This window comes from Pelmatolapia mariae, linkage group LG9 (assembly GCF_036321145.2).
Source record: "Pelmatolapia mariae isolate MD_Pm_ZW linkage group LG9, Pm_UMD_F_2, whole genome shotgun sequence".
NCBI classification, from domain to species: domain Eukaryota; kingdom Metazoa; phylum Chordata; class Actinopteri; order Cichliformes; family Cichlidae; genus Pelmatolapia; species Pelmatolapia mariae.
The window spans coordinates 20,010,862-20,037,662 of record NC_086235.1 but is presented as its reverse complement, the minus strand read 5'-3'; the positions used below and the strand labels follow the sequence as shown (position 1 = coordinate 20,037,662).

The 26,801-nt window shown below is 42.8% G+C and overlaps 2 protein-coding genes across 3 annotated transcripts; both read left to right on the top strand.

Annotated features, from left to right (window-relative positions):
* The first annotated feature begins 153 nt into the window (after window positions 1-153).
* spata13 (spermatogenesis associated 13) lies at window positions 154-15,585 on the top strand. 2 transcript variants are annotated; one of them, XM_063483824.1, is made up of 13 exons: window positions 154-646; window positions 5,207-6,739; window positions 8,515-8,979; window positions 9,997-10,141; window positions 11,123-11,250; window positions 11,534-11,713; window positions 12,238-12,417; window positions 12,903-13,082; window positions 13,166-13,401; window positions 13,824-13,953; window positions 14,067-14,442; window positions 14,594-14,668; window positions 14,807-15,585. In XM_063483824.1, the coding sequence occupies exons 1-13, from the start codon at window positions 638-640 to the stop codon at window positions 14,998-15,000; spliced, it is 3,831 nt and encodes a 1,276-aa protein (XP_063339894.1). In that variant the 5' UTR covers window positions 154-637; the 3' UTR covers window positions 15,001-15,585. The 2 variants fall into 2 exon arrangements, with proteins under 2 accessions (XP_063339894.1, XP_063339895.1); XM_063483825.1 differs by lacking the exons at window positions 154-646; window positions 5,207-6,739 and adding an exon at window positions 7,562-7,866.
* A 382-nt stretch (window positions 15,586-15,967) lies between these two features.
* Window positions 15,968-26,241, top strand: tmprss7 (transmembrane serine protease 7). Its single transcript, XM_063483405.1, has 18 exons — window positions 15,968-16,039; window positions 16,800-17,004; window positions 19,058-19,188; window positions 19,275-19,342; window positions 19,451-19,641; window positions 19,727-19,762; window positions 19,844-20,072; window positions 20,680-20,804; window positions 21,038-21,150; window positions 21,234-21,340; window positions 21,546-21,682; window positions 22,015-22,122; window positions 22,331-22,438; window positions 22,512-22,628; window positions 24,047-24,242; window positions 24,522-24,790; window positions 25,791-25,927; window positions 26,040-26,241. Exons 1-18 carry the CDS (start codon window positions 15,968-15,970, stop codon window positions 26,199-26,201), a joined length of 2,511 nt encoding a protein of 836 aa, XP_063339475.1. The 3' UTR covers window positions 26,202-26,241.
* Window positions 26,242-26,801: the final 560 nt, after the last annotated feature.

The window sequence follows — 26,801 nt, the reverse complement described above, 5'->3', positions numbered from 1 at the left end:
TGGGATGGGCGTGGTTTGCGGTGGTGACGACTTACTGAATTGCGATTGGCTCCAAACCAAAATGGTCGCCCTGTGGTCAACCACTAACCTCGAGCTTAACCTCCCGATGGCCCCGCCCCTTGTAACAGCACAGCAACAAGTGCATTAGTGATGCTCGCCAGCACGGTCCTCCAAGAGAGTTCTCTTTTAACTTGGAGTCACCAGCGACATTAGGAGCGTCCCGTGAGTTAGGTCGGGAGAAACCTCATGATTCAGTGTTTATCATCGCAGTCGCTTGCACACCAACGAGTTTTGCCGGTTGGTGAAAGCGAAATCAGAAACTACAGAGCTTGCGCAATTCACAAGTTTTATCAGTGGAGCCGTGCTTGAGCTAGCTTAAGGTGCTAGCTCAAGGAGTCAGCCAGCCATTTGTCTCAGTATGTTGCGGGGGGTGACTAGTTAACGGAGGTAGCTGCCATACTATTTTTTTCTCTCAATTATTTGTGAGCGATATGTTTTTGCGAGGGGAGCGAGGGAGCGACACAGCGATTGCCTGGAAGTCCGAGAGACTGCTCCGACACCATGGATAAATAACTACAACAGCTGCTCCGTTGATGTGCGTGAGAGAGAAAAGGTCAGGAGGACAACATCAGCGACTATGAGCAGGGTGAGCAGAAGTTTTGGTACTCTTCATTTTAATAATTGATGTTAGAAGTTTGGGTTTGGGTTACAGCTACAGTGATTTTTCTTTTTTTGTTTACCCTCTCTGTTGTGCTACCAGTTGAAATGGGACCGGGGTGCGGGGGGTTATTGTGGTGCATTACAGCCGTGGTTGTTATAGTGATGTGGGAGATGCCAGGCTGTGCAGGGAGTTGGTGAAGGAGGAGGAAGAGGAGGGGGGAGTTGGAGGGCCAGCAACTACAAAGAGCCGAAGAAAGTTAATTAATGCAGAAATAAATAAGCAGTTAGGCCCCGAGTTCTTTATGAGCTTAGAAAAAGTGCTCGATGTAATCCCCTTTCGTGACTCCCTGTTTTCTAGATTCTGCTGCGGATCTAACTGAGCTGCAGGAGAGTTTACTCCAATTTAATGAACTTGGGTCCCACACAGACACTTGTAGAGGTGAAATCAGGCGCAGGCCAGAGTCCTCTGATTTATAGTGGGCCTGAACAGTAATTTTACAGCAGAGCCAAATGACTACAATATAATTTTACTGTAGTCCGCTTTCTCTTCCAGATCTCATGACACATAAAATACAACGCCTACAACTCGTCTTTCTGTAGTTTAAAAAAGCTTATTACATTTTTACATTTCTGTTTTCATTTAATGGTCCATCCTTGTGGCTTGCGGTGCTGTCAGGTTACACTGCTGGCCCTTGAAACCAGGCTCAGTGGTGTTTTGTCTTCACTAAGCCTTTTACACTGTGTGGTATTAGATTTCTGGCAGTCTGTGTCTATGACAGTCCTCACTTGATCAGGTGAGTAAGTGGCTGCCTGTGTGAGAGTGGTGACACTCCCTGCTTTGGCGTCCACCTGTACTTCCCACGCTCTGTGAAAATGGGCGTGGTTTCTTCTTCAATTCTCCTCCATATGACCTGATCAAAAATGAGGAACTGGGTCACAGATGGATGCAAGACTTTAACCTTTAAATTGAACTCATAGATTAAATTCAGCTGATCCAGGAATGAGCTCTTGTGTATTTCATAATCACATCAAATACTAAAGATTTACAGTGTTGTGTCCCTGCGCCATGCAATCCTGGGGGGCATTTACAGGCTTTAGATGTCGCTCAGTCAATGCCGAATCACCTGGTGATCTTCTTTATCGGCCTATAGATGAAACCAGTTCTGAACACAGAGTGGTAGAGCTGCTCTAATCAGATTATGCCTGGAATGGAAAAGAAACAAGCTATACCCACTCCCACATCTATACACTGATCCCAAACACAGCAGACTTCCTTCTGAGTCCATTTGCTGATGCTTTTTTTTTTTTTTTTTCAGCGTGAAAGCAGAATAAAAGTCCAGGTAAAAGCATAAAAAGGACTTTACTATATAGTCACATATACACATACAGAATTTTGTCAAGAGTTGCTTAATCTTGCAAAAATCCTTTCGCAACAAGAGAAAGACAAATATATTGAACTTTTTCCTCTTGCACTCAACATATGCTCAGCTTACGTTTCACAAAACCCCATTTACGCACACCGATTTAGCTAATCAGCCAATCTGTTCAATCCAGAGGAATACAGTCTTCTCTTCCTCACAGCTTTTTTTCATTGAGGCAAATGGAAGACTAGTAAAGTGACATTGCTGCAGGGTAATGTCTGTCTCAGGGTTAAGCCGGAGAGAAGAAAATGAAAAATCAGACTTTCCCTTGATACCTTCTGTCTGGTGGTCTTGCAGTTTAATGCTGACTTCATTTTGTCTTCTTAATAAGTTTTAGCTTAGCCAAGGGGGGGGGGGGGACATACCTCTGCAGAGGTGAACTGTGGGCAGAAAGTCTCTTATGCTTGTTTCTTGTAAATACTTACATAACCGACGGCTGGAGATTTCCAGCCAAACAGGAAGGGAGTCAGTCATTTCAAAGCTTTTCTCCCTGCTCTGTGTGTATGTGTGCTGGAGTGTCCAAGTATCTAAGCTTATGCACGAAGGCCATACATTACAGGAGAGGATCCTCACGTGTGTGTTTTTTTTGAAGTGCATTTTTGCTTGTGCCCATGTATGGATGTTTGTGTTTATGCATGTGGATGCATGTTCATCCTGGGAGTCTAATCTGAAACTGGATCCAGCTGGCCGCCTTTCGTGGTAGTGAGGAGGGGGAGATCCTCCCTCAGCTCCTAATTAACTCTGGACCAGGGCCCCAGTGTGCCGCTCCCATCCACAGATTAGCAAGAGGAAGCTGGAGAAAAGCAGTGGTTCTGGTACTCGGGCAGCATAACCAAGTTTGTGGTTGTGAAAGTGATTTATTAGCGCGTACGTAAGTACTGCTTGCCTGGTTGTTCTGACATGCATATGAGGCGTGTATTTACTGGCAGGATTTGTTGTTTCAATATTTCCTCTAACTTAAAGGGAAAGATAAAGCATGAGTCAAAGACTTGTTAAAGCTGAGAAAAAATGTGTTTGGAGGTGCGTATCAAACCTTTTCATAGAAAATGTGATGTATTAACGCAAAATAAAAAGCATAAATATAGAAAGCAATATGTGATGGATGTATGGATGCCCTAAAACACCCTAAAGAAATTTAGAATACTAATGCGACAAAACTGCAGCAAAGTTTAGTAAGTCCGATTGAAATTTAATGTCAGCTGTTAATTGATTATGAAAATAGCCTGTTATATATTTCCCCTGTAATATGCTGCTTTCAGCTGCTTCCTTATTCCCAAGGGGTCCCGACGGCAGGTAGCGCCGCGTGTTTGTTTTGGCAGAGGATCCTCTTCCTGTTGCAACCTCAAAAGTGTGGATTGCTATTGGGTCTTAAATATATATCTACATCAAAGCTAACATTGTTATCTTGATGTATGCAGCAAAAGGCTCTAGTAAAAAGTCATGGTTACTGTAGATTTACTGCAATGTAAAAGCATCTTGCACACACGCTGTTGATGATTAAAGCCTGTTTTGCCAGCATGTGAAACAGTAGCCACCTGTGTCAGCTTGACTCTGACTAATGCCACTGCCAAGCATTAGTCGACGCCAACTGGCCTGTGACAGTTGGTGTCCTACTGCAGGAAGAAGGCATAAAGGTACTAAAGGATGGGGCATTTGTTAGAACTGCTGATAGCATGAGGTGAGTATTCCAAACAAAAACAAGCTGCAGAGGCTGAAGACATTCTTTCCCTATCTCCTATCTTTCCGCTTGGAAAGTAGATGGAATAATCGATCTTGTCTGTTTTTTGGGAGAGGGGGGGGGTTCCCACTTTGGTGCTCTGCGTGATTCCTCAGTGGCTGTGGAGGAGAAAGCACAAGAAGACAATTCAGCAATAGTTTGAAAGCAGCGCATTGTTTAGGAGTGTGTGTGTGGGGGGGTGTTTACTGTCTGTCAGCAGCGGTGCTTGGCAGCGGTGGCTCTGTGTTTACATAAGTGTTCATAGCGATGAAGCAAGCTGGTTGAAGTGACAGCAGATTCCACTGAGGGGTTGACGGAGAAAGCTCATCTGCTCTTAACGTTGCACGCAGCCAGGGAGTGTGGGAGCATTCCAGGATCCCTGCAACTCCCTGCATGCGCATGCAGCAAAAACTGGAGGCAGTGCTCTCTTCAAACCATAAAAGACTGTCTTCATCCTGTTAAGAGTAAATCATGTTGGCTATTTTTGACATTTTCCTCTGTTTAGATAGTTTTAGTGTAACGAATGTAAAACAATAAAGCATGCATACGAGCTCTCCTAAGCAAAATGAATGAACTAACTATAATGAGTATATTTTTGTAGATTTTATATTTGATGAATAACTATCTGTGTATGTTAACAGCTACATAAATTGGTTCTTTTCAACTGTTATTAAACTTTCATTGGTCTCAGTGTATAACCAGTTGTTATAATTGGTTATTTATTAGTTTATAATATATATATATTAAAAATGAAGAAAATTGTGCTGTAAAATCATTATTTACTTGTGACTGAAAAGAATACTAAACATTTGCATTTTTTAAATAAAATTGAGACTTCTATATTTTATACATGAAATATTTCAGATTTCAGCTATAGATTTAGTATGATGTGCTATGAGGTGAAAAGTGTCACTGATTTGAAGACCACACAACCTTCACCATCACCATCACCTCATCTTCTATGCAATCGGGAGAAAACTGGGCAATTTATTGCATTAATCACAATGGATTAGCGGGCTTCATTGCTTAGTCACGCTCACAAAGCCCCACTTCAAAGCCTCAGCTGCATTAGCCTCTGTCCTGAATCACACACATGTAAAGCTGAACTTGGCACCACCACCACCCCCAGCCTGGGCCTCAGTTTGCCTTGGACATTGAAATACAGCATCAAGGACAAATACATGAGGCATGCTCAGTAAAATCTCACACTCCTAATGATTCACTTCTCCTATTCTTAGGCAAAAACCGCAGATGATACACAGCTTTAGAATGTATTCAGGTGACAGTCTTTTCATTTTATTTGAGCTGATCAAACTTAATTTGATTATTAATTGTATTTTTTTTTTCTTGTGAACTTTGAAAAGCACTGAAAAATGGAAAGATTTTTAAATTAAACTCTGTTTTGCAGGCAGGACAAAAGGACAGGGTCTTGTCTGCAAGCGAAGACCCTCTCTCACAACTCCACAATACAAAAAATGACCCACTGATCCGGAGCAGACCCCTCAGTGATATATATCCATCCCAGAACCACTCTGAAAGAAGTGCAGTCCCATACCTGCTGTCTGGATATGGTGCCCAGGTGCAACCAATGAGTGCTGGTATTCACTCTGATGAGAGCAAACTGAATGTTATCAACTCCTCTGCTTGGTCCAGCTCAGTTTCATGTCAGCCTGAAGGAAAGCCCTACTCCTCAAGAATTATGAGGCTTTTTTCTAACTCAAGGAAGGGTGCCGTCACTGCTCAAAGTCCAAATGCAGATGATCCAACCTCAGCTCAAGGCAGCGGACTTTCAGGCATAGGTGTTGTGGACTCCTTCAAAAAACTGCGGTCGTCTGTGCTTCAGGGTATTCAGACCAGAGGGGCATCAAACCTTGATGGAGATAATGCTCCGTTGCCCAATCACGAAAGGGCTAATGGCACAGTTGTAAATAATTCTAATCTGTGTGTAGCGGATCTAGCAAATCATTCAAAGAGCACTGAAGGATATACTGTTTCTAATGGAAGTTTTACAAGCCAAACATTGGCTTTGTTAAGCCAGTACGGCTCAGATAATGATGACTACGATGATGAGGATAATTATGGGGATGGTCTCGCGCGCAATTCACGATTGTCCAGGAGTATCAGGAGAGCGTATGGAGCGGGGCGCATCACTTTATTTGACTCTGGGAATGGGAGAAAAGCAGGAAGCAATGCAAATACCACTCAGAAATCAGATCAGACATCAAAGCTCGATGTTCAAACTGAGAATACGAGTGACAACACAAATGTGAAGGTGCTGAGCAGACTGAGCAAAAGTGCAGAGAACCTCCATCTATTCAGACGTAAAGCGCCATCTCCAGGTCCTCCTTCCCCACAGGAAGACCTCCTGAGGACTAGCTTATCAAATGGGACAACAAACATCGAAAGGACCTCCAGCACCTCCTCAGTTGATCTCCGGGGCCAAGGTATTACACGCAAGAAGAGCCCTGTTAAGACTAAGCCACCGATGTTGAAGCTAGTCGGCAGCATGACTGACTTAACTGTGCGACGCAGGCGAAGTCCCTCCCCGAGTTCCGCATCTCTATCTCCCATGTCCCCCTCGAGCCGCCTCCATGATGACTACTCTCGCCGTGTGCCTTTCCTACATACCAATGAGCGACAGCGCCGGCCCATGCTCGTCACGGCCCAGGCCACGTCTGTCGAGCACACTCCTCTGGTCCATCCCCAGCCTGAACACAACAACAACCCACAACCCCACCAGGTGATTATCAGCGCCCCTTTCTGGGAGCCCCCCGAGACAACAGAGCAGACTTTACCTGATATCTCTGCTCATTATGAGTCGCCGGCTATAGCCACAACAAGTGATTATAAACAGATGGTAGAATGCAGTTCATCCCTATTCAGCCAAAGAGAACATTCACAGCAACGAGAGCAGACTGAGGGCATCGCATCACCAAATGAGGTAAGGCTGCAAATCTGAAGTCCAACCTGAAGTAATATCTTTTTGTGTGTGTATGTGTCTCTCTTTTTTCATGCTCATTAACAGCTATGATACCTTTTAACACATTGTCGAACAGTAATAATTAGGATGTTATTTTTGTGCAACTCGCCTGTTGATTATTTAGCTGGTTATTGATAAATAAATCTACTGCTCAAGAACAAGCATGTTTCAGATTCTTAATCAATGCACAGAAGAGCATGGGGTTCATATCTTTAGGATGACTGTTTGGGTTTAAAGAAGTGCTGAAAGACAGAAGAAAGGTTCAATTTCTTATCATGCAGAACTGAGTGATGACTTATAGATGCCAGCTGAACAACTTTGACCCTTGTCTTGGGAAGTGAAATATTACTTCTCCAACTTTAGAGTGATCTTTGAATCTGGCAGGATTCCAGCAAATTGAGATAAGTACTTGTGTTGACGTGAGGCTTGTCAGCATGCTAAAAGGAAAAAAATGAGAGAGAGGTTTATCCTGTCCAAAGTCCCCTTGAGTGTCAAATAAATAACGCCATCGATTCACACCGCTTTTTTTCTGTCAGTTGTGACTGCGCACTTCTGATGCTGCGGAGTCACATGGTGAAGTCAGCTGTTCCATGCTGACAGGCACGCCGAAGGAGCTGAGAGAGTTAATGATTAGGCTTTGTTTATGATTAGTGGCCCTTGCGCAAAGCAGCAAGTCCTGTTGCTGTGGGAGGGTTGGAGGCTATGAGTGCGTACAGCCCTCATTTCTCCCCCTTTCCTCTAGATGCAGCCCAGTGGAACAAAGTCCAACGCCATGAGCACTGTGCCTGGAACAGCAAGCAGCACCATCAAGTAGACAGGACCATTAAGAGATAATTTTAGCAAGATGACTTTTAGCCTATGGATGACATTTTCTCCTGAAAGATGAACAGGAAAACAGATTTGTTTACATCAGACATCGAGCGGCTGTTACTGGCTTGAAAAACCTAAGGACTTAAGTTTTTAAGGACTTGGCCTTGGGACCACAAGCCAGCCTGTGTGTTAGTCTGCATTTCATAATGGTGCTAGCCTACTGTGTGCCCTTCCAGTGTATTTGCCGGGGTCCGGACCCAGATCGAGAAAAGCAAGAGGTGAGATTTGGCTTTGCTGGCTAAAAAGATTTGGAGAAATAACTTCACCGTGGGTAACTCTTACCCAATAATGGACTCTTAAATATACGATACCTGCTCAGATGCATGCAGTGTGATAACATCTATTTGTTCGTATTGGTGCAATTTCTGCTGCAGTTTTTGTTTGAATATGATAAGCCTTGGTTTGATTGTGGTCAGTATATTGAGCCTCTTACTGCGTCAACAAGAGTCCTTTCACTTAATAAAAAATTTTTCTCACGAGATAAAGCTTTGAAACAGCTTTGCTCTGATTCCAAGAAAGCTCTTTCTGCATTTAACTCTTATGGTTTTTAATTTTACTCTCTAATGTAGTGGTTTACACATTCATCTAACAAGCAACGGGTTCCTAATTTGATCTGGGGATGGACGAAAAAAATCGCTTTGGGGTGATTTTGGCCCTTCAGGATAGGCGGATTAAAAACTGCAAAATCAAACATGAGGAGCTACCCGTGATGGCGACCCTCTTCTGTGAATAAAGGAGCAGCTGAAAGTAACTTGTTCTGTTTCTAATTAACAGATGTTCTTCCTAGTAGATAATTGTTCTCCGGTGCAGGTTGGAGAACAAGAGAAAGTCAGTTTAGTTTCCAACTTTTTGCTTTGATCTCGCAGGTGATGTCAGACCACCAAGGACGAGAAGCTCTTCTTCAAACGGAGGAGCTCTCCCCATCAACCAGCAGCACACCTCCTATCTCTCCATCATCCGCCTCAGAGTCACCCATATCCCCCACATCTCCCACAGATGAAGCCACACCTACCACGGAAACATCCTCTGTCAAGTCCAGACAAAAAAGGGGGCGCTCGAGACCACGGCCCATTTCTGACTATGGACAGCTGCTTTCCAGGAAACATTCCATCCCCGAGGAAGTCGGAGAGCTTCTTTCTGAGGAAAGGAGTGCAAATCCACTGCAGCGTAAAGACGGCACTGGTAATGATGCATACATGAACGGAGAGAGCCCTGAAAATTCCAGCATGAATGGGGACATTCAGGCCAGGAGGCAGCGGCCCATCTCTGTGATAGGACCAGTGGATCTGTTCCCTCCTGATGCTGAGCTGAAGGAAGACAACCTTCCCTCTGTAAGCTTTTACAGGTTTTATACATTTTGTGCAAAAGTCCTCAAACTTTTGTTGTTTTCATTGGTTATAGATCTTTCTTTGACTCTTTCTTAAAAATTGTTGTTACTCTGTCCATTTAAAGTAAAAGCAAGACCTGATTTGAATTTGGTCATTATTGATTGAAAGTCAAAGTAAAGTCAGACCATTTGGACAATTGGATGTCCTCCACTGTGTCACAGTAGCAACCCATGAACTTGAACTTGATCTTGGGGAAGAAAACAAAATCAGAGTGAGGCAAATTTGATGCTTAAGACAAGTAGTGAGCAAAATCATTGCTAAGCTATCTGATTAAATTGTCAAATTTCTGGGTGTGTTCAAAAAGCTAAGCAGAATCAGATCACTGTTGGCACTGTTGAATCTTCTAAATGCCATCCTAAAAATACACAGTGGTACGTACAACAGAACCGTGTTGATAGTCTGACCCTAGATGAAGAATTCATGGTACACATCTCTTTGAAAGTTGGAAGAAGAAATCACTAACAAAGTTGCAGATCTGTTCCCAATCTGGTGTACCAGCTTCGGGCTTGTCTGTCTTCCTGTAGAAGTTTAAGGTCTATGGTAAAATTGCAAAGGCACACAAGCAATTTTTAGTGGGCAGAATTGCTAAATATTGTGGTTTGGTATGTTTCTTTTATTTTCCAGCTGTAAAGTCTTTGAATTAATTGTGGGAGAAGGCTGGCAAAATAAATAAACACTTATATCAGGCATAATAAAACAAAAACACATCACCCGTATTCTCCAGTTTGATATATTGTCATGCTTCAACGGACCATTTATACATAAAGACTCTTTTTTGTATCTCAACCAAATACATGCACACAGGCATCACTTCTTTTTGTAATACTTAAAGCACTCAGAGAATATGGGGGAGAATAAATAGCAGCTGATGATTATATTTGCTCACAGTATTGTCAAGAGTTTGCAGGATCTGTTAGTTCTGTGTGACAATTTTCTTTTTCATTTTCGCCCTCTCTGCAGGTGTTGTCGCGACCACCAATCCCTTCCCATCAGGTGCCCCCTTACAGAGGAGTGTCTGCCAGGTTTCGCCCCTCCGCTCTCTCCCAGAGTACCCCCATCGGACTGGACCGCGTAGGCCGCCGTAGACTCCACAGGGTGCTCAGCGGTGAGAGCTGTTTTGTGTTAATGTAACAAAAAGTTGGTGGTGTTCAAACATTGCAGCTGCTGCACCATTAAGGTAGAGCAAACGCACCTTAAAGCCTGTTGAACAGTTTAAAGGAAACCCCTCGTTTTCATTTAGCTACCTCTGAGCATAATGACTGTATGAAGCTGTACTTATTACGTTTACCATCACTTAAGTGATATTAATAAATCACAAGATAATCCAGTCTTGTTTCTTTCAATTAAGAAATGGAGCAAAATCAAACGTATAGAGTCAGCCAGTGACTTTTAATGAAAGGTTTCCCAGACATAGATTAAGCCTCGTGTCCCAGACAAAGAAAAACAAAAGACATGGACTTAATCCATGTCTGGGAAACTGAGCCTTAGTTCTCCCATCTTTATTAGTGAAACTGGTTTGTGCTAACAGTCCTCCCTGGCCTATCTTCTATTTCTGTTTACAACTGCTGAACTGCTAACCAAATTTAGCCAATCATCCTGATTCTTGCATGGCTGTCCCTCCGCTTATATAGCAGAATTGCTGAGATCATTGTCAAGCAGTTGGTCTCTCTTTAATGCCAGTAGGTGTGTAACGTATACTGAAAAATGCGTACTTCCTATGAAAGGGTAGATTTTACCCAAGTTCTCAGGCAATTTTGAGCAATAAGAACTAAATACTGTTCTAATTCTCTTTAATACCTTGGAAACAGAAAACAGCAGAACTTTGCACACCGCTCATAGACTGAACGTGCCCCTGGGGTTGTTTGTGTTTCACAAGAGATTAAAAAATTTAGTTTGTGGGAAAACTGGAGTGTAGGAATGTCAATAAGTGTGTCGTAGGAATGTCAATAAGTGTGTCGCAGGAAACTGCTGATGTGGAGTCAGGCACAAGCTTTCCTCTGTATGTGGCTTCCTTCTGCATTTGTTGAGAATTTGCTGAGATTTTTCTGGTCCCTACAGTGTTTTCATCTCTACATACATGTTGCAGATGGTGTTTCAGAGTGCTCTGCCACACTCGATGACAGCGTGAGCGAGGAGGAGGAGGGCAGCTTCGACGAGCTCACTGACGTGACACCCTACCTCCAGCCAGGGGTGGAGCTCTCTGTGCTCAGTGAGGTGAGGTTGAGGGAGGGAATCTTGTCACGTTGCAACACTTGCAAAGATCTCTTCCAAAAATGTGCTTCTAGTTTCTGACGCCGTACTTATCTTGCCACCCTGCTGGCTCACAAACAGCTGTGCACAAATGTTAATGCGCCCATTTCCAAGATGTCTGGCTTCAGTTCAGCAGAACACACAACCAGTGCTTGGTCCACAAGCCTATACATAATCTTACATGTTAGACATGGGTTTGGCCTGCATGTAATTGTATGTTTATCTTATCTGTTTGTGCGCTGCTCAGTGGATAAGCTCTGGCCACGCAGTTTATGCTGAGGCTCTCTGGGACCATGTGACCATGGAGGAGCAGGAGCTGGCCTTCAAGGCTGGAGATGTAATCCGTGTCTTGGAGGCCTCACATAAGGACTGGTGGTGGGGCAGGGGGGCCGACAGAGAGGCCTGGTTCCCCTCCAGCTTTGTGAGGGTAAGTGGACTTCCTGACCCGTGTGTCTGATTTGTGTTTGCTCTCTGGCAGCACAGAAAAGACTCGCAAACTGGCTTAACTCCAAACAAACCCCAGCAGCCCTCTGAAGAAGGGGTGCAGCTGGTTTCTGTAGTGACCATACTTGATTGACAGTTGAGTGTTAATTAGGCAGGCGGTCACCATGGTGAGGTTCTTTGACTGGCAGGTGAGGATTGCTGTGTAATTGCTTGTAGCTGAATCAATGTTGGTGAACATGAGCTGGTTAAACTTGCACATGTTGTTACCTAAGTGATGTGGACAGATCTTAGATATAAAGGTACTTAAACCTCAAAAGACTCTTGTGGCTTAAGTACCTATTGTTGTAATTATGCCACTTTGCATATGAGCTTTAACATTTTTTTTAAGTTTTGCAACTGGAAAAAGAAACCATTGGCTGAATATGTTTTGCGACTTGAAGTTAGACTTTCTGATCATTCAGATGATGCTCAGGAGGTCCAATTGTGTCGGTGGTGAATGTGTTTCAGGTGCGTGTGAATCAGGAGCACTCGAGTGCTGAAAGTGTGGAGAGTGTAGCAGACCAGGAAGATCCAGCTCCCAGAGACACACACAGCTCTCAGCACAGGCAGCAGATGAGAACCAATGTGGTTCAAGAAATCATGAATACGGAACGCATCTACATCAAACACCTGAAAGACATTTGTGAGGTAAGGGTTTCAAAGCAAAGCCAGTGGTTCTCAGACTTTTAGCACTCTAGCATACCCTGGCTTCCAAATACAAAAGTTTACCTTCCACCCACCCACCATCCAACAGCTTTCATCACTCAATAACAACAAAGACAAAATGGTCCAAGGTGTCTTGTTTTGTTTTTGATTTTTTCTTTTTTTGTGAAATAAAGGACAGCTTGATTGCATCAGCCTCACTCCACACACTGAAAACAACTGGATTAAACCAAGTGCCTCACATTGGCACTTAACTTGATCTAGAGATGATTTACATCTTGAATTCCAGTCAGTGTCAGCAGTATTTGTAATAAGCTTGTTTTCAAGTAATGCAAAATCCCTGATAATCAAACTCATGTTTCCAAGAATTTTAAATTCCACCTTCCAGCACCACCTGTTGGCCAGTATATGAACTGTTGTCATGTCATATTTTCTCTCAGTCCCAAACACGGATGCCGTTTATGTTTCAGGGTTATATCCGCCAGTGCCGGAAACACCCTGACATGTTCACCGAGCTGCAGCTGAAAACCATCTTCAGCAACATAGAAGACATCTACAAGTTTCAGAGGCAGTTCCTCCGAGAACTAGAAAAGAAGTACAACAAGGACCAGCCACACCTCAGTGAAATAGGCTCATGCTTTCTCCAGCAGGTAGTGGCTGCACTTAATGCTCTTAGTTAACTATGTTAACTCTGGTCTGAATGATTGATCATCATTTGTCTTTTTATTTTAAGGGGGAAGGCTTCTCCATACTCTACTCGGAGTACTGTAATACACATCCCGCAGCCTGTGCTGAGCTGCAGCGGCTAATGAAGTTGGGAAAATATAAGCATTTCTTTGAGGCCTGTCGCCTCCTCCAGCAGATGATTGACATCTCTATTGCTGGTTTCTTACTTACACCTGTCCAGAAGATCTGTAAATACCCTCTGCAGCTAGGAGAACTGCTCAAGTACACGCCCAAAGACCACAGGTACTTTCAGGCACTGTTTAAAAACCTGTAGCATGCATTCCATAGTGTCGGCCATAAACAAACTCCTTCAGTGTTGATTAATATATTCCAGAATAAAATGACTGTGCATTAGAGGTTAGTGAGGGTAATCAGCTTACCAGGGATACCTTGGAAAAATCCAGAACCTCTTGTAATAGTTGTTAAACGTTTAACAAAGAGGGCGTCAGATGTTGTCTTTATGGGGGAAGGAGTTGAGTCACTAAATAAATTCTGATTATATTTTATTTATTTGTTAGCTTCACTGTTAGCTCTGTCCATCCCACTGCTTCACTGATTACTTACTGTTCCATTAGTCAGATTGAAGCGATGTTTCACTGTTAATGGAAATGTGCTTTTCCATCTGCGGGCCCTGTTTTCACTGCTGTGTTGTCGATTTAATGCAGCGACCACAATGGAGTGAGCGAAGCATACGAGGCTATGAAGAATGTCGCCAGTCTAATCAATGAGAGGAAGAGACGACTAGAGAGTATCGACACCATTGCTCACTGGCAGGTCGCCATATTGCACTGGGAGGTGAATATGTCCACTAATCACATTTAATTCTGTTTCTAATTGTTCAGTGTAGGGTTGGATGTATGCTGCCTCATATCTTTTGACTGAATATATTTGGAAACATGTTGTCCCAGGGACCTGATGTGTTAGAGCGCAGCTCAGAGTTGATCCACTCCGGTGAGCTGACTCGAATTGTCCGGCAAGGCAAAATGCAACAGCGCAGCTTCTTCCTGTTCGACCATCAGCTGGTCTACTGTAAAAAAGACGTGCTGCGCAGAGACCTGCTTCACTACCGTGGACGACTGGATATGGACCAGACTGAGGTGGTGGACGTGCCCGACGGACGGGACGCGGACCTGGGACTGACCCTGAAGAACGCTATGCGCTTGCGCCACGCCTCCACTCTGGAGTTTATGTGTGCGCTTTGCTGCAGGAAGGCCGAGGACAAGCAGAGGTGGTTACAAGCGTTTGCCAAGGAGAGGCACAGAGTCAAGGAGGACCAGGAGATGGGTGAGTCGAGCCAAATTCCTTTCACTGAGAATACAAGCAGCCACTGTAGAGAGATGTCAAGTGAAAGGTGAACAGGGTAAAAAGATTTCTGAGTAAGTGGGTAGTAAATATTTTGGCCTGAAGGTGCATTTGTGTGTGTGTCCCTTGGCAGGAATTGATATCAGCGAAGAGCAAAGGAGACGGGCAATTGTTAATGCCAGAAGGGCCAAACAGGGGAAGATCAAAAGTAAGGACAAAATATTTCTTTATTTTAAGCTGCTTTTGACTTCATATTCTAAAAAAAAGAAAAGAAAAAAGATTGTTTTGTATAATTTGCTTTACGTACTCATTTGTTTTTGATTTTTTTGTTTTTTGCACCTTTTAGATGTTGGTTACTCTGGTTCTGTCCCCCCACACCCCCAAAACTTGCACCAAAACCTTCACCCACTTCACCAGCGTCACATCACCATCCCAACCAGCGTGCCTCAGCAGCAGGTGTTTTCACTGGCTGAACCTCCAAAGCGAAAGCCTCATCACCTGTTGTACAGCATCACCCGCAACGCCTTTTTCAGGAAATGAAGCTTGGCTTCCTTTGTTTCTTTCTCTGCATGTTCAGAGCCAAACCGTCCTGAAGTCTGAAAGAACGCCGTGTTTCTCCTGTAATCCTGTCTGTAAATGTCACGTTTTGTTTTTGTGCCTCGTGTGCGTCATAATGTTTGTGTTGAATGTTGAATCTCAGTGCCTAAAATTTGTAAAAGGGCATGACAAAAGTGTTAAAATACTGACTGTCCATTTTATAGGTGTGTGTGGAACAATGCTGCTCATTCAGAAAACACCCATCCTGTTTTCTCCTATTAATTCCAGCTTAAAGACTTTTTTACTTTAATTATGACAACGATTCATATTCTGCTTTCACATTGACAAACATGGGTTTTGTTATTTTACAAAGGCTGGACCCTTTTTTGTGTGTGTGTGTGTGTGTGTGTGTGTGTGTGTGTGTGTGTGTGTGTGTGTGTGTGTGTGTGTGTGTGTGTGTGTGTGTGTGTGTGTGTGTGTGTGTGTGTGTGTGTGTGTGTGTGTGTGTGTGTGAGAGAGTCTGTCAGCTCTGAGCACAAAGCAGCCAGAGAGTAAATTAACCGGCACGTTGACCTCCCCCGTTAACATTGTGAATAAAACACTTGTATAAAAATGCCTAATGAGACTTGTTTGTCGTGCAACTGCTTTCTCATGATTACCGAGCAAAATGTTAGCGTGTGCCTGGTGAACATTAGTGCGTGTGCATTTGATAGAAGGTATCGATGGAAGTTAATGAATGAAACATTAGCCATACGACTGGATAGTTCCCCGTTTCGCTGTTCCTCGTCTGTGGTCAAGGATCTGGTTTCAGACACCTGCCGACTGTGGAGCCAAACGGTGCGCTTTTTGGCTCTGTTCGAATCTGCTGTTCTCATGAACGGCTGTTCTCGTTCTAAAAGGCAGTGGGAATGGATCTGAAGGAACAAAAGTCAGAAATTAGATGATTGCGGCTTGAAGGGATGCCTGTGTCATGGGCGCACAGCACGATGAGAACAAGCAGACAAGTGGAGATGATGATGCATCTCGACAGGACTGTGCCAGTGTAAGTAAGCTGTATCGTTAACTTGGTAACAAATAGCTGTGTGTGTAGATTTGTGTAACCTTGTTTTGAGCTTCAGCATAGCTGTGTCTCTAGACTCAAATCCTGGAAGATTTACTTTGACACATGTCAAAGCTTTAAACCTCTCAGCTTATTTCACATTAAATGGATATTTATATTTTTACTACGTGTCTATGGTCTGCTAACTTGTGATGGAATATTTGCCAGTTGCACAGTATAGGATGACACTGAATGAATAATACATGTGCATTGGGTAACTCAATGAGCACTGAAGTTACATCTGATGGAGTTGGTACTGCTTTCAGACACTGGGTCACGAGCTGAGGTGCCAAGTAAACCAGCCTCGTTTTTAGCTGGCACATATTTGAATCACTGGTAGCAGATCAAATAGATTTTGAACCATGCATTATTCAGAACCTCTGTCACTCATGCACTTGGGATTGATTATTCAGCCTACTGTAATAGAAGCAAGTTGACCTGCAGATACAGTACAGAGATAAGAGGAGGATGGTCTGCCCTGGAGAGCCGGCTTCACCCTCTTGTGCCCTTTCGTCCTGATCCTGAATCTTCATAGTGAACTGTTAATTGTTTTTGGTGTTCTTTTCCTATTATTTCAGCACCATTAAATCCATTCCCATAGTTTGCCCTTTTGTGTGATTGCTCTAAAGGGCAAGCAAAATGTGCTGTCCATTTGATGTACAGCTTTGAATGGCCATGACCGTGTTCCCCTGTCTGGCTGTAGATTGCAGATGTGTCAGTGGAGGTGGCAACGGTGGACCACACGCTGCAGAAGCTGCGCAGGAAGTACAGGAAAACTAGACGGAAGCCCAAAGGACTCAAGAGGCTGTGGCTCCGTCTGCTGAACATTCCACATATAGCTGTAATCGTCACAGCAGTAGTGTTCGTCGTGGTGGTGATCATGTGGTCGCTGCTGTGGGTCTTTATTTGTAAGTGGAAGTATTCTTATACTTTTATTTAAAAAACAAACAAACAAAAAAAACTAAAAAAAACTAAATGTTGCTCCTGAAAGATATTTAAAGGGACAGTTCACCACAGATTAAACTGTTTTCTCTTTGGGCCTCATCTGTAGTCAGGAAAGTGTGTGGCTGTCTCCCTGCTGAATTCATAATTTTAAATAATTACAAAAAAATGACGAGTCTATAACTGTGTATTGGTTTATTTAACAGTGAAAAATTGATGCAAGAGCATTTTGGAGCAGTTACAAATGAACAATCATTTTAGTGAGGGAGATAAGTATTTGATTCCCCCAGTGACCCAAGTTTGGGTCAAAGATTCATAAAAAAAAATAACATGCTAAAAAATAAATGTAAGAAACTCAGCATCACTGTGTCTTTTAAAAAGTCAGGACTTGGTTTCTTAAAACTACAGGAAAAATTGAGTTTTGCTCCACTATATTTGAAGGATGACACAAATAATACAGTAAAAAGGAAGTACGCGCTCTTTCAATTTTAAGGTTTTACCTATCATGTTAAATTAAACTAAATATAACCTCAGAGGAACTACATCAAACGACATGCTACAATGTGTTGGTATTCATTTAAGAAAAACTAAGCTAAAATGCAGGAGCTATATGTAAAAATCTAAGCACACCCCGTGGTTCAGCAGGCTGTATAACCACCTTTAGCAGCAATAACTTGAAGGAATCAATTTTCTGTATGGCTTTATCAGTCTCTCACACCACTGTGGAGGAAGTGGCCCACTCTTCTTTGTAATGTTGCTTCAGTTTGCTGACTTTTATTCATGCACAGCTCTTTTAAGGTTTCGCCACAGCATTTCTATCAGGTGTTCTGCTTCTGTGCGTCCGATCATTGTCCTGTTGCATGAAGTTCCTGTGGCCACGCACTGACTCTAAAACACTTACTACACAGATGAGTTCATGGTCAACTCGTTGACTGCAAGGTGCCCAAGTCCTGTAGCTCCAAAACAGGCCCAAATAATCAATCTTCCAGCACCACTGTGTTTAACAGATGCAATGACGTGTTTGTGCTGATATGCTGCATTTTGTTTTCGCCAAACATGGTGCTGTGCATTATGAACAAACATCTCCAGTTTGCTCTCGTCTGACCAAAGGTTATTGTGTTGTGTTCCAGACATCTTGTGGTTTGTTGAGATGCAACTTGGCAAAGCTAAGCTGTGCTGCCACGATTGCTTTAGAAAGAAAAAGCCTGAAAATCCTTCTAAACAGTCTGTTCATAATTAGATTGTTTTGAAGTTAGCATGTTAGCATGTTAACATGTTAGCTAAAGTTAATAGCATGTTAACTAAATGTTAATAGCATGCTAAATGTTAATATGTTAGCGTGTTAACATGCTAACCGAGGCCTGTAGAGCCTGAGATGTAGCTCTTGGGTTTTTACAGTTTCTCTAAGCACTGCACAGACCTGACCTTGGACTAAATTTGCTGTGTCGTCCACTTCTGGGAAGACTGAAAACTTTCCTGGTTTCTCTCTACAGAGAGATGCAATTCAAATTGTTTGGAAATGGCCAAACCCTTCCCAAGTTAATGAGCATCAGCAATTACTTCTCCAAGATCATTGATGTCTTTCCTCCTTGTTAACACACACTTACATGCATTTTAACCTAATTTTGTTTAAATAAATAATGACACTGTGTAATATGGCATATTTTATCATTCCTTTGAGGTTGGATAGATTTTAAGATTTGCTTAGGTCTGGATAATTTTTATTATTTGTTGATATGTAAAAAATTTCATGGTTTATTTATTTTTATTTTGTCATGAGTAGATCTCCAAAACTGGACAACTCACACTAAAACAATCTAGATGACAACAGGCCAGAGGAAAAATGAGTAAATTAGATTTTGAGGTGAACTGTCCATTAAATATCTTTGCAAAGTTCAGTGTTTAGATGCTGTGCATAAACGTTTAGCTAATTTCATTGGCAGCATGTTATTAAAATGTATTTTTGTAATGTAGTAGTTCGAAGGGGAAAAAAAGCTAAATTTGACCAGATTTCCTCAGTTCGCAGGGAAAGTAACAGTGGAGCATATTTCGCTGGGATGTTCCGTGTAGCCAATGTGGAGTTTATCCCAGAGTACCGGCAAGCAGAGTCGCATGAGTTTGTGTCCATGGCAAATAAAATACAGCACGTGGTAGGTGTCAGTGTAACCCTGCTGGTGAACTGCTGGTCTGTACTTCTCTGCTGTTGATTATTGGTGTCATTATTGGTGTCTTGCAGGTGAACAATGTGTACAAAATGTCCTCAGTTGCGAAACTCTACAAGCAAGCTGTCATTTCAGACCTCAGGTACTTTGGTGCTCCTTGTCATCATAAACTAAAACCAAACAAATCTGCTGTTTTTCATTTAGTTTTATGATTTTAAAGATGTTCTGTCAATCTGTTTTCCTCCCCAAGTAACAACAACAAGGGTGGCGTGTTGGTGCATTTCTGGATGGCTTTTGTGGTCCCTCGACTGAAGAGCTCAGAGATGTGTGAGGAGTGCTTAGCAGCCATTTTCAGAGATTCAGTCCACACCAGCCTGAACAGGTCCTCTGTAGGCTACCTGCTGGGTCTTCCAGTTGACATAGACTCCATCCTCATCAATGGTGCATTTGTGTGTTTCACCTGTAGTCTAATGCATATTTATCACTCTGAACCTTTGACTAAATTGACTATTCTGCTCTCTTGCAGGTGTTCAGCGTTCAGATTATTCATCCAACACAGCAGGTAAGAACTACTGAGGTGAATAACAAACATCCTGCATGTCTGCATTTTGTTTTCATGAGTTTTTTTTCTCTCTCCTTCCAGACTCTCAGTGTGTAGATAAGATGTATGCCAACCTTCCTGGGGTGATGGTCCCTTTAAGCGTCTTCTCGTCATGGGGCGGTATAAATTGCCATGTAAAGCTCACTGCAGTCCCTGGCTCTCTGATCCGCCTTACCATCACCTCATTTGTTATTGAGCCCAGTGACTGCGTGAACGATGCCCTCACTGTGTATGACGCTCTGCTGCCCATGAGAGGGCGCATTCTGCACAGGCGAGTCTGCACCAGAGTACAAGTTTGATTTACAGTATAGTTAAGATTCTCTAAAACAACACACAGAATTCCTGCAGATTTCTAAAGGTTTACCTGCATGTATTGCCCATTTTTAAATCCTAGTGGATTTTTAGTGGTATGATGATCAATACCACTTGGATGGCTTAGACTAAGCCTTTCCAATAACCCGTTTCTGCTTTTTGAGTCATTCCTCAGATGGCCTTAAAACATATCTATTCTTACTGTGGCCAGAAACTCCGTCTTAGTTTCATCTGTCCAGAGCACAATATTCCAGAGCATCTGACATTTACATATATATTCTAAGTATTTCTAAGTATTATAAGTATTTTTAACTCCACTGACAGACTCACAGCTACGTAGCACACAGCACGTTTTTTCAGATTGCTGACTACAATCCAGAGTTGCGCTGCAGCTCACGTACCTCTTCTCAGTCTTTTCAGGCATCCATCTTTTCAGATGTTTAAATAAGTCGGTCCCCACGTTTCACTTAAAGAAGTCCCAGTCATTGGCACTAAGACTACCAAGAATATTTATATACTCATAAATACAAATTTCACATGTGCTGATCTACATCTTTGTGCTGCAGCCTGTGTGAGCCGGTCTCCAGCGCCATCTCCATCGTTTCTACCTCCAATTTCATGCTGCTGTCCTTCAGAATGACCAACGGGAATAAAAATTTCAGAGGATACTTTGAGGCAATCGCTGAGGAAGGTATGAGACATTTACCTGCTCTGTCTTATAAACCAGTAGTTCTTGACAAACACGTTTTCTGAAAGCAAAGCATTGACATGAAATTAATATTTCAGTGAATTGTGTAGGATATGTATAATAAGTCTGCTTCTAAAGAATGATTTCTCAATAATATAATGTTCCAGCACCCAGATTTATGTAACATCTAGCATTAGCTTGGGAAACTATAACCCTCAGGCCTCTGTCACTCTCAGTTTGTATGTCTCAAATTGAGACCCAGTTGGAGCCTGGCATCAGAGATCGAATCTACAGCCCCTTCTACCCCAGCATGCTGCCCCCACAGTGCTCCTGTACCTGGAAATTTAAGGTAGACAAACAAGTGACATGCGAACACACGCACATTATTATTATTAGTTTTTGTTCATTGTGTGTTCTGTCATTTTATAACAGACCCAGAACTCCACTTTAGGAGTTGCACTGCGCTTCCACAACTATGTTCTGAAACCGAAGGACATGAATGGCTGTGACCAAGGCTGGTGGAAGGTGAATGAAGTCATGTACGTGGCTACACCTGATCACACTGAATTCAAATAAAAAGTTCCACTGCCTATTATTATTAGGTATTTTCAGTAGTCTACAGAGATGGATAGTCACCTCATGTACTGAATGTCCTGGATATTTTTAGACCATTCATTTTTATCATGACCATATTTGTCCCACATCCTGTGATGAGTTTTCTTGATGCTTGTTTTCCTTCCACAGTTACTGTGGAAGCTACGTGGGGCACGACACAGTTTTTCGGATTGCTGACTACAATCCAGAGGTGGAGTTTCGCTGCAGCTCACGTACCTCTGCTCAGCCTTTTCAGGCATCTTATAGCAGCTACAGTATGAACCAGCGTAAGCACAGCATAACTCGAGCCTGACTCACTGTGACCGCTAGGATGGGGTGCAGGAAATGCGTATTTCTGTGTATCTGTGTGCATGTGAACTAGAGATTGTTTATAAGAGGATTCTAAAAATGACAAAGTGAAAATGTTGGAAAACAAATATGGAAATTCATGTGAAAAAAAAGATAATCCTTTACTGTAGCTCTTGAAACTCTTGTAGCTCTTTTGTTGTTAATTGTCACTGAATTGCAGCCCCAGAGAAGTTTATTGTGTTGTGTTATATTGAGCCAGTGCAACAAAATGATAGAGATTTAGTTTTGTTTCTGTTTCTCTGCTCAACAGCCTGTCCAGAGAGCCATTTCTTGTGCAACACGGGACTGTGCGTGCAGAAGACTCGACTCTGCGATGGCCTGGATGATTGCCAGGATGAGAGTGACGAGGTCTTCTGCTGTAAGTTGTTTTCCAATTAACCATACATAGATTTTGTTTTTTTAAACAATGGGAATGTGATTCGGCTTTCATTCCTTGTCTGTTTAAAATAGCATCGTGAATTCCTGTTGAAACGTTACACTGTTCTTGATGTCTGGCATGTGGTTAAATGTGTTTATTTCCTTGAGGACTCAGTCCACACTTTAGAAAATGATGCATATTTTCACAGCAAGGCCCACGATGAGCTGCGGTGCCAATAGTCCCCTGCATCCTCTGCTAGTATGCAATGGAGTGACAGACTGCACGGATGGAGTCGATGAACTCAACTGCACTCAGGGTACGTGTCGTTTGCAACTTTATAAAATGAAACGTGCCTTTTAGCCACTAATAACTGAGACTTGTTTCATCAGAAACGACCTGCTCTGCAATCAGATATCAGTGCAAAAGCGGCTCCTGCATCCTGAAAAAGAACGCAAAGTGTGACGGACTCGATGACTGTCAGGATCGCAGTGATGAGGCCGACTGTGGTGAGTACTCCTCGATACGTGCCATGTGTACACATCGTATTTTTGTAGCATGCAACAATTACAGCTTGAGCTCTTGTAGATGACTCTACTCCCAACATGCGGTGTGATGTTGGGTTTGTATGAGACTACATTTGAACTCTTTCATAAACTGCATTCATTTTCAGTTTTTGTATAAATAGTTCATAATTATGCTCAAATAAATTCAAATTATAAAAAAAAAAAAAGGTTGAATTGTTGTGTCCGGCTTTTTTTTTTTTTTTTTTTAACCATCAGAACATCCAGTTCTGCGAGGATGAAGCTGCAATCACCCTGCCAAGTAGGAAACATTTTACACAATAAAGAGGTTTCCTACTCGGAAGGAAACCCCGACAGAGATTTTCTGATTTTGACTTCTTGTTAATTAAATTTGTTTGCGTTTTAGTAACATTATCACATCTAATACTGGAAATAGAAACAGTTTTGTGGTAGGAAATTGTTCCTGGATTATCCTTGGAGTGGCCACCTGAGTGCCTGAATAATAATAGTATAATTAATAAGCTTAAAACGTTTTATACTTACCAGGTTGAATTTCAGTGGCTTTTTATTCAGTTCACTTGAGTTTTAGAGCAGCAGCACGAGCAGTACATGCTGAACTGTAGATGTAAGGTGCCTTTAAAATGCTGTTGGCTCCACCTTTTATTATTTCCTCAGTTGTTTGCTTTGCTAACATCATAAGTGTTTGGCAAATAGATTGAGTGAAATAAAGCTGGTTCAACTCAATATAAGCTGTAATCACAAATATTTGCTTAAATTATATTTGCTTACCCTCTGATGTATCTGATTTTAATGACTGTGATTATGCTGCCACCACACTGCCAGATCTTTGCCAGATCTTTCATGAGAAAGCTGTCTTTTTTTCTAACCCTCTGGGCACTGAGCTGCAAACTTGCTGACCTGCAGCGCTGAGGTGACCCGTGGCTCTCTCTGTTTGCTGTTATTTTATCATGATGGGGTCTCAAGGTGGTGGGAACAGGTCTGCCTTTGATCACTCACTAACACTGGGCTTAGTACACACACACGTGCATCAAAGCTCTGAGTTTTAATAAGGTGGCAGCAGGACTGCCAGCCATGGTGATGAATCAGCATGTCAACATAGGTGATTATCGTGTGTGTGTGTGTGTGTGTGTGTAACTTGTGCCATGAGCTGTACACACTGATAAAGACATAGTGTGCACATGCATTTAAATGTGTGGCAGATCTTTGCATACACATAATAATATCAGATTCAGTAGTGCGGTTCTGTCACATAATGCAGTTAAATTTAACTGCATTATGTGACAGAACCACATGGGTTTAAATGGTAAAATACGCTCACAAACACTGTGGTCACCTTCAAAATCTAACAAGTGTAACAACAAACCCATCTCTATCACCCTCAGCTTGTGGTCGTCCCTCCCCATTGACCAGGGTGTTCACGTCAACTGGCTTGGAGCGTATCGTGGGTGGAGTAAACTCTGCAGAGGGGGAGTGGCCTTGGCAGGTCAGCCTCTATTTTGATGGTCACCTGTACTGCGGTGCTTCTGTCCTCTCCACTGATTGGCTCGTCTCAGCTGCTCACTGCTTCAACAAACAAAGGTCAGCCAAGCTCACTAGTATTCTTATGAACTATAAGTATTCTTTTAATTTAGTAATAACATTGCATCAATTACTCTGAGCAGCTGGTTTACTTGCAAGCCCACAGTTTTTCACAGGTTATAATCTGCCAAAGACCTCACATGATATCTTTAGATTAAAGATTATCAATTCATCAGCTCAACTCATCTTTCTTTTAGTGTGTAAGATCTAGTTTAATAAGTTCCAGTTTATACAACCTGCTTCTTTAATGTCACTGAACTTTGACCTCTGCCTCTGCAGGCTATCTGATCCACGTTACTGGAGAGCCCACCTCGGCATGCTGACACAAGGCAGTGCCAAGTACGTGGTGGAGATACAGCGGATCGTGGTGCACGAGTATTATAACGCTCAAATGTTTGACTACGACATCGCGCTGCTGCAGCTGAAGAAACCTTGGCCACCCTCCCTCAGCCCACTGGTCCAGCCTGTGTGCCTACCGCCCTCCTCCCACACCGTCACCGACAGCCACCGCTGTGTAGTGACTGGGTGGGGATACCGAACTGAGGATGGTAAGTACAAGCAAAGTCTGAGAAGTTTTACATCTGTCCATCTACTTTTTTTGTATCTGTTTATTTAAATTTAGGGTCCAAGGGGGCTGGAACCTACCCCAGCTGTCACTGGGTTAGAAGCTGTAAGATCCTCAAGATATATTTGGCAATAACAATTCCAAAAACACAAAATATTTAATTTTATCAATCTGGACACCACCTTTATTTTATTTTAGGGCAGTACTATAAGATGCAAATGATATTTAATGCTGAACTATTTGTTTTTTGACCTCAGAGACATAAACAATAAATGCATAAAATGTAGGCCCATTCTTAGGGGACTCATTTAAATTCAACTCTTTGTGAGGCAGTTACTGACAAATGAACATCTAATGCCTTCAACTGTTGATTGCATGCATGTCATGTTGCGAAGACGTAACGGTTTCCCAAGATGATCCAAAATATTTCAGATGCAAACAAATGAAGTTTTAAATAAAGATAAATAAATTATACATACATCTTGCAAAATACAAACAGAAATATGTAAAAGAAATCCCATAGAAGTAATACAAGCCTTTGATTTGTGTGTGTGTAAAGCAAAAACAACAACAACAAAAAAAGCCTGAGCTTAAGGCCTCAGTGAATAGGTGACGTTTGAACTGGTTTTTGAAAATCCCAAAGATGAGGCATTGTGGATTTGGGGGTGGTCAGAGTTAGTGGGGGCAGCAACAGGATGGTGTGGGGGATGGAGAGTAGGCTTTTGTGGACTACAAAGGTCTGAATGAGCAGTGGGGAGCAAGGGCTTGTAGAGATTTATAGATGACGATGAGGGTTTTATAGGAGATACCACTTGACCAGGAGTCAATAGAGGTGCACAAAGCTGAGGATGATGTGCAGCTGAGTTTTAAACATACTGCAGCTTATCCAGCACATTGTTAGGCAGGACAAGACATCATTGCAGTAGTCCATTTGGGAGGTGATGTGTTGTCTGATATGTGGTCCTCATCTCGCCGCTCTGCAGACACGGTGCTTTCCTTGGTGCTACAGAAAGCAGAGGTGTCTGTAATGAGTCAGACGGAGTGTAAGAAGCGATACGGAATCATCTCACCACGCATGCTGTGTGCTGGAGTCCCCTCAGGAGCGCAGGATGCCTGCAAGGTATGCTCCCATCCGACTGAAAAGACTCTTAAAGAAAAGACTCACATGCATTTCTGTGCACATTAGTGAGTGAATCATTGCAAGTTACTGTTGTGTACTCTTCGTATCTCAGGGAGATTCGGGTGGCCCTTTGTCATGTCAGGCACCAGGCGGGGGTCGCTGGTTCCTGATTGGGATTGTCAGCTGGGGGTCCGGTTGCGGCAGACCAAACCTACCCGGGGTCTACAGCAGGGTCACCAAGTTCACTTCTTGGATCTACAGCCATATCAGATGACACAATGAAACTCATCCATTCCCAGCACAATATTCCAAATAAAAACATCATTACTAGATACCTTGTGTCCTGTGTTGTGTATTTTTTTCATCCAATAATTAATAGTTTACTGATGTTATAAAGTGCCGTTAATCTCACGTACTGAATAAAAGCTCACAATAAGTCTTCGTACATTTTCAAACTGAACTAGGGTTTTATTTGCCAGATTTGTGATTGCAGTCTCCGTTTTTGTCCCCTAAAGATCATCCAAGGGCACAGCGGCCCAGCCCCAGTTGTAATACCTCACACGTTTCCCTCAAACACTCTTTTGTCCCACGGAGCTGAACTCCCACATACACAGCAAGGAAGTTTGCCCACAATATCTGTCGCACGGATGGTTGTGCGGATTGTACCCTTTCATAGTGCTCTCATTGTGCCCGCACTGCATTCTGGGGCTCCGTGTGACACCTGCCGCCAGGTTCAGGTAAATGGGAGGCGGTGAATGCCCGCTGCATCCGAGCCCCCTCGGGTCAGGTTTCGGTGTGGGGATTTTTTTCCCCCTTCTTTTTTTTTCCAGAGGAAGCGACAGCGGGGATTTCCTCTCTCTCCATCGTTTCTATG

Excerpts from the sequence above, each read along its gene's own strand:
- spata13 (XM_063483824.1), top strand. Across the intron at positions 8,980-9,996 it reads AGGAAGACAACCTTCCCTCT|GTGTTGTCGCGACCACCAAT; the intron begins GTAAGCTTTTAC and ends CCCTCTCTGCAG. Across the intron at positions 11,714-12,237 it reads TCCCCTCCAGCTTTGTGAGG|GTGCGTGTGAATCAGGAGCA; the intron begins GTAAGTGGACTT and ends AATGTGTTTCAG.
- tmprss7 (XM_063483405.1), top strand. The coding sequence starts at position 15,968 with ATGGGCGCACAGCACGATGAGAACAAGCAGACAAGTGGAGATGATGAT. Across the intron at positions 20,805-21,037 it reads TGAGGCAATCGCTGAGGAAG|TTTGTATGTCTCAAATTGAG; the intron begins GTATGAGACATT and ends TGTCACTCTCAG. Across the intron at positions 22,629-24,046 it reads CAGTGATGAGGCCGACTGTG|CTTGTGGTCGTCCCTCCCCA; the intron begins GTGAGTACTCCT and ends TATCACCCTCAG.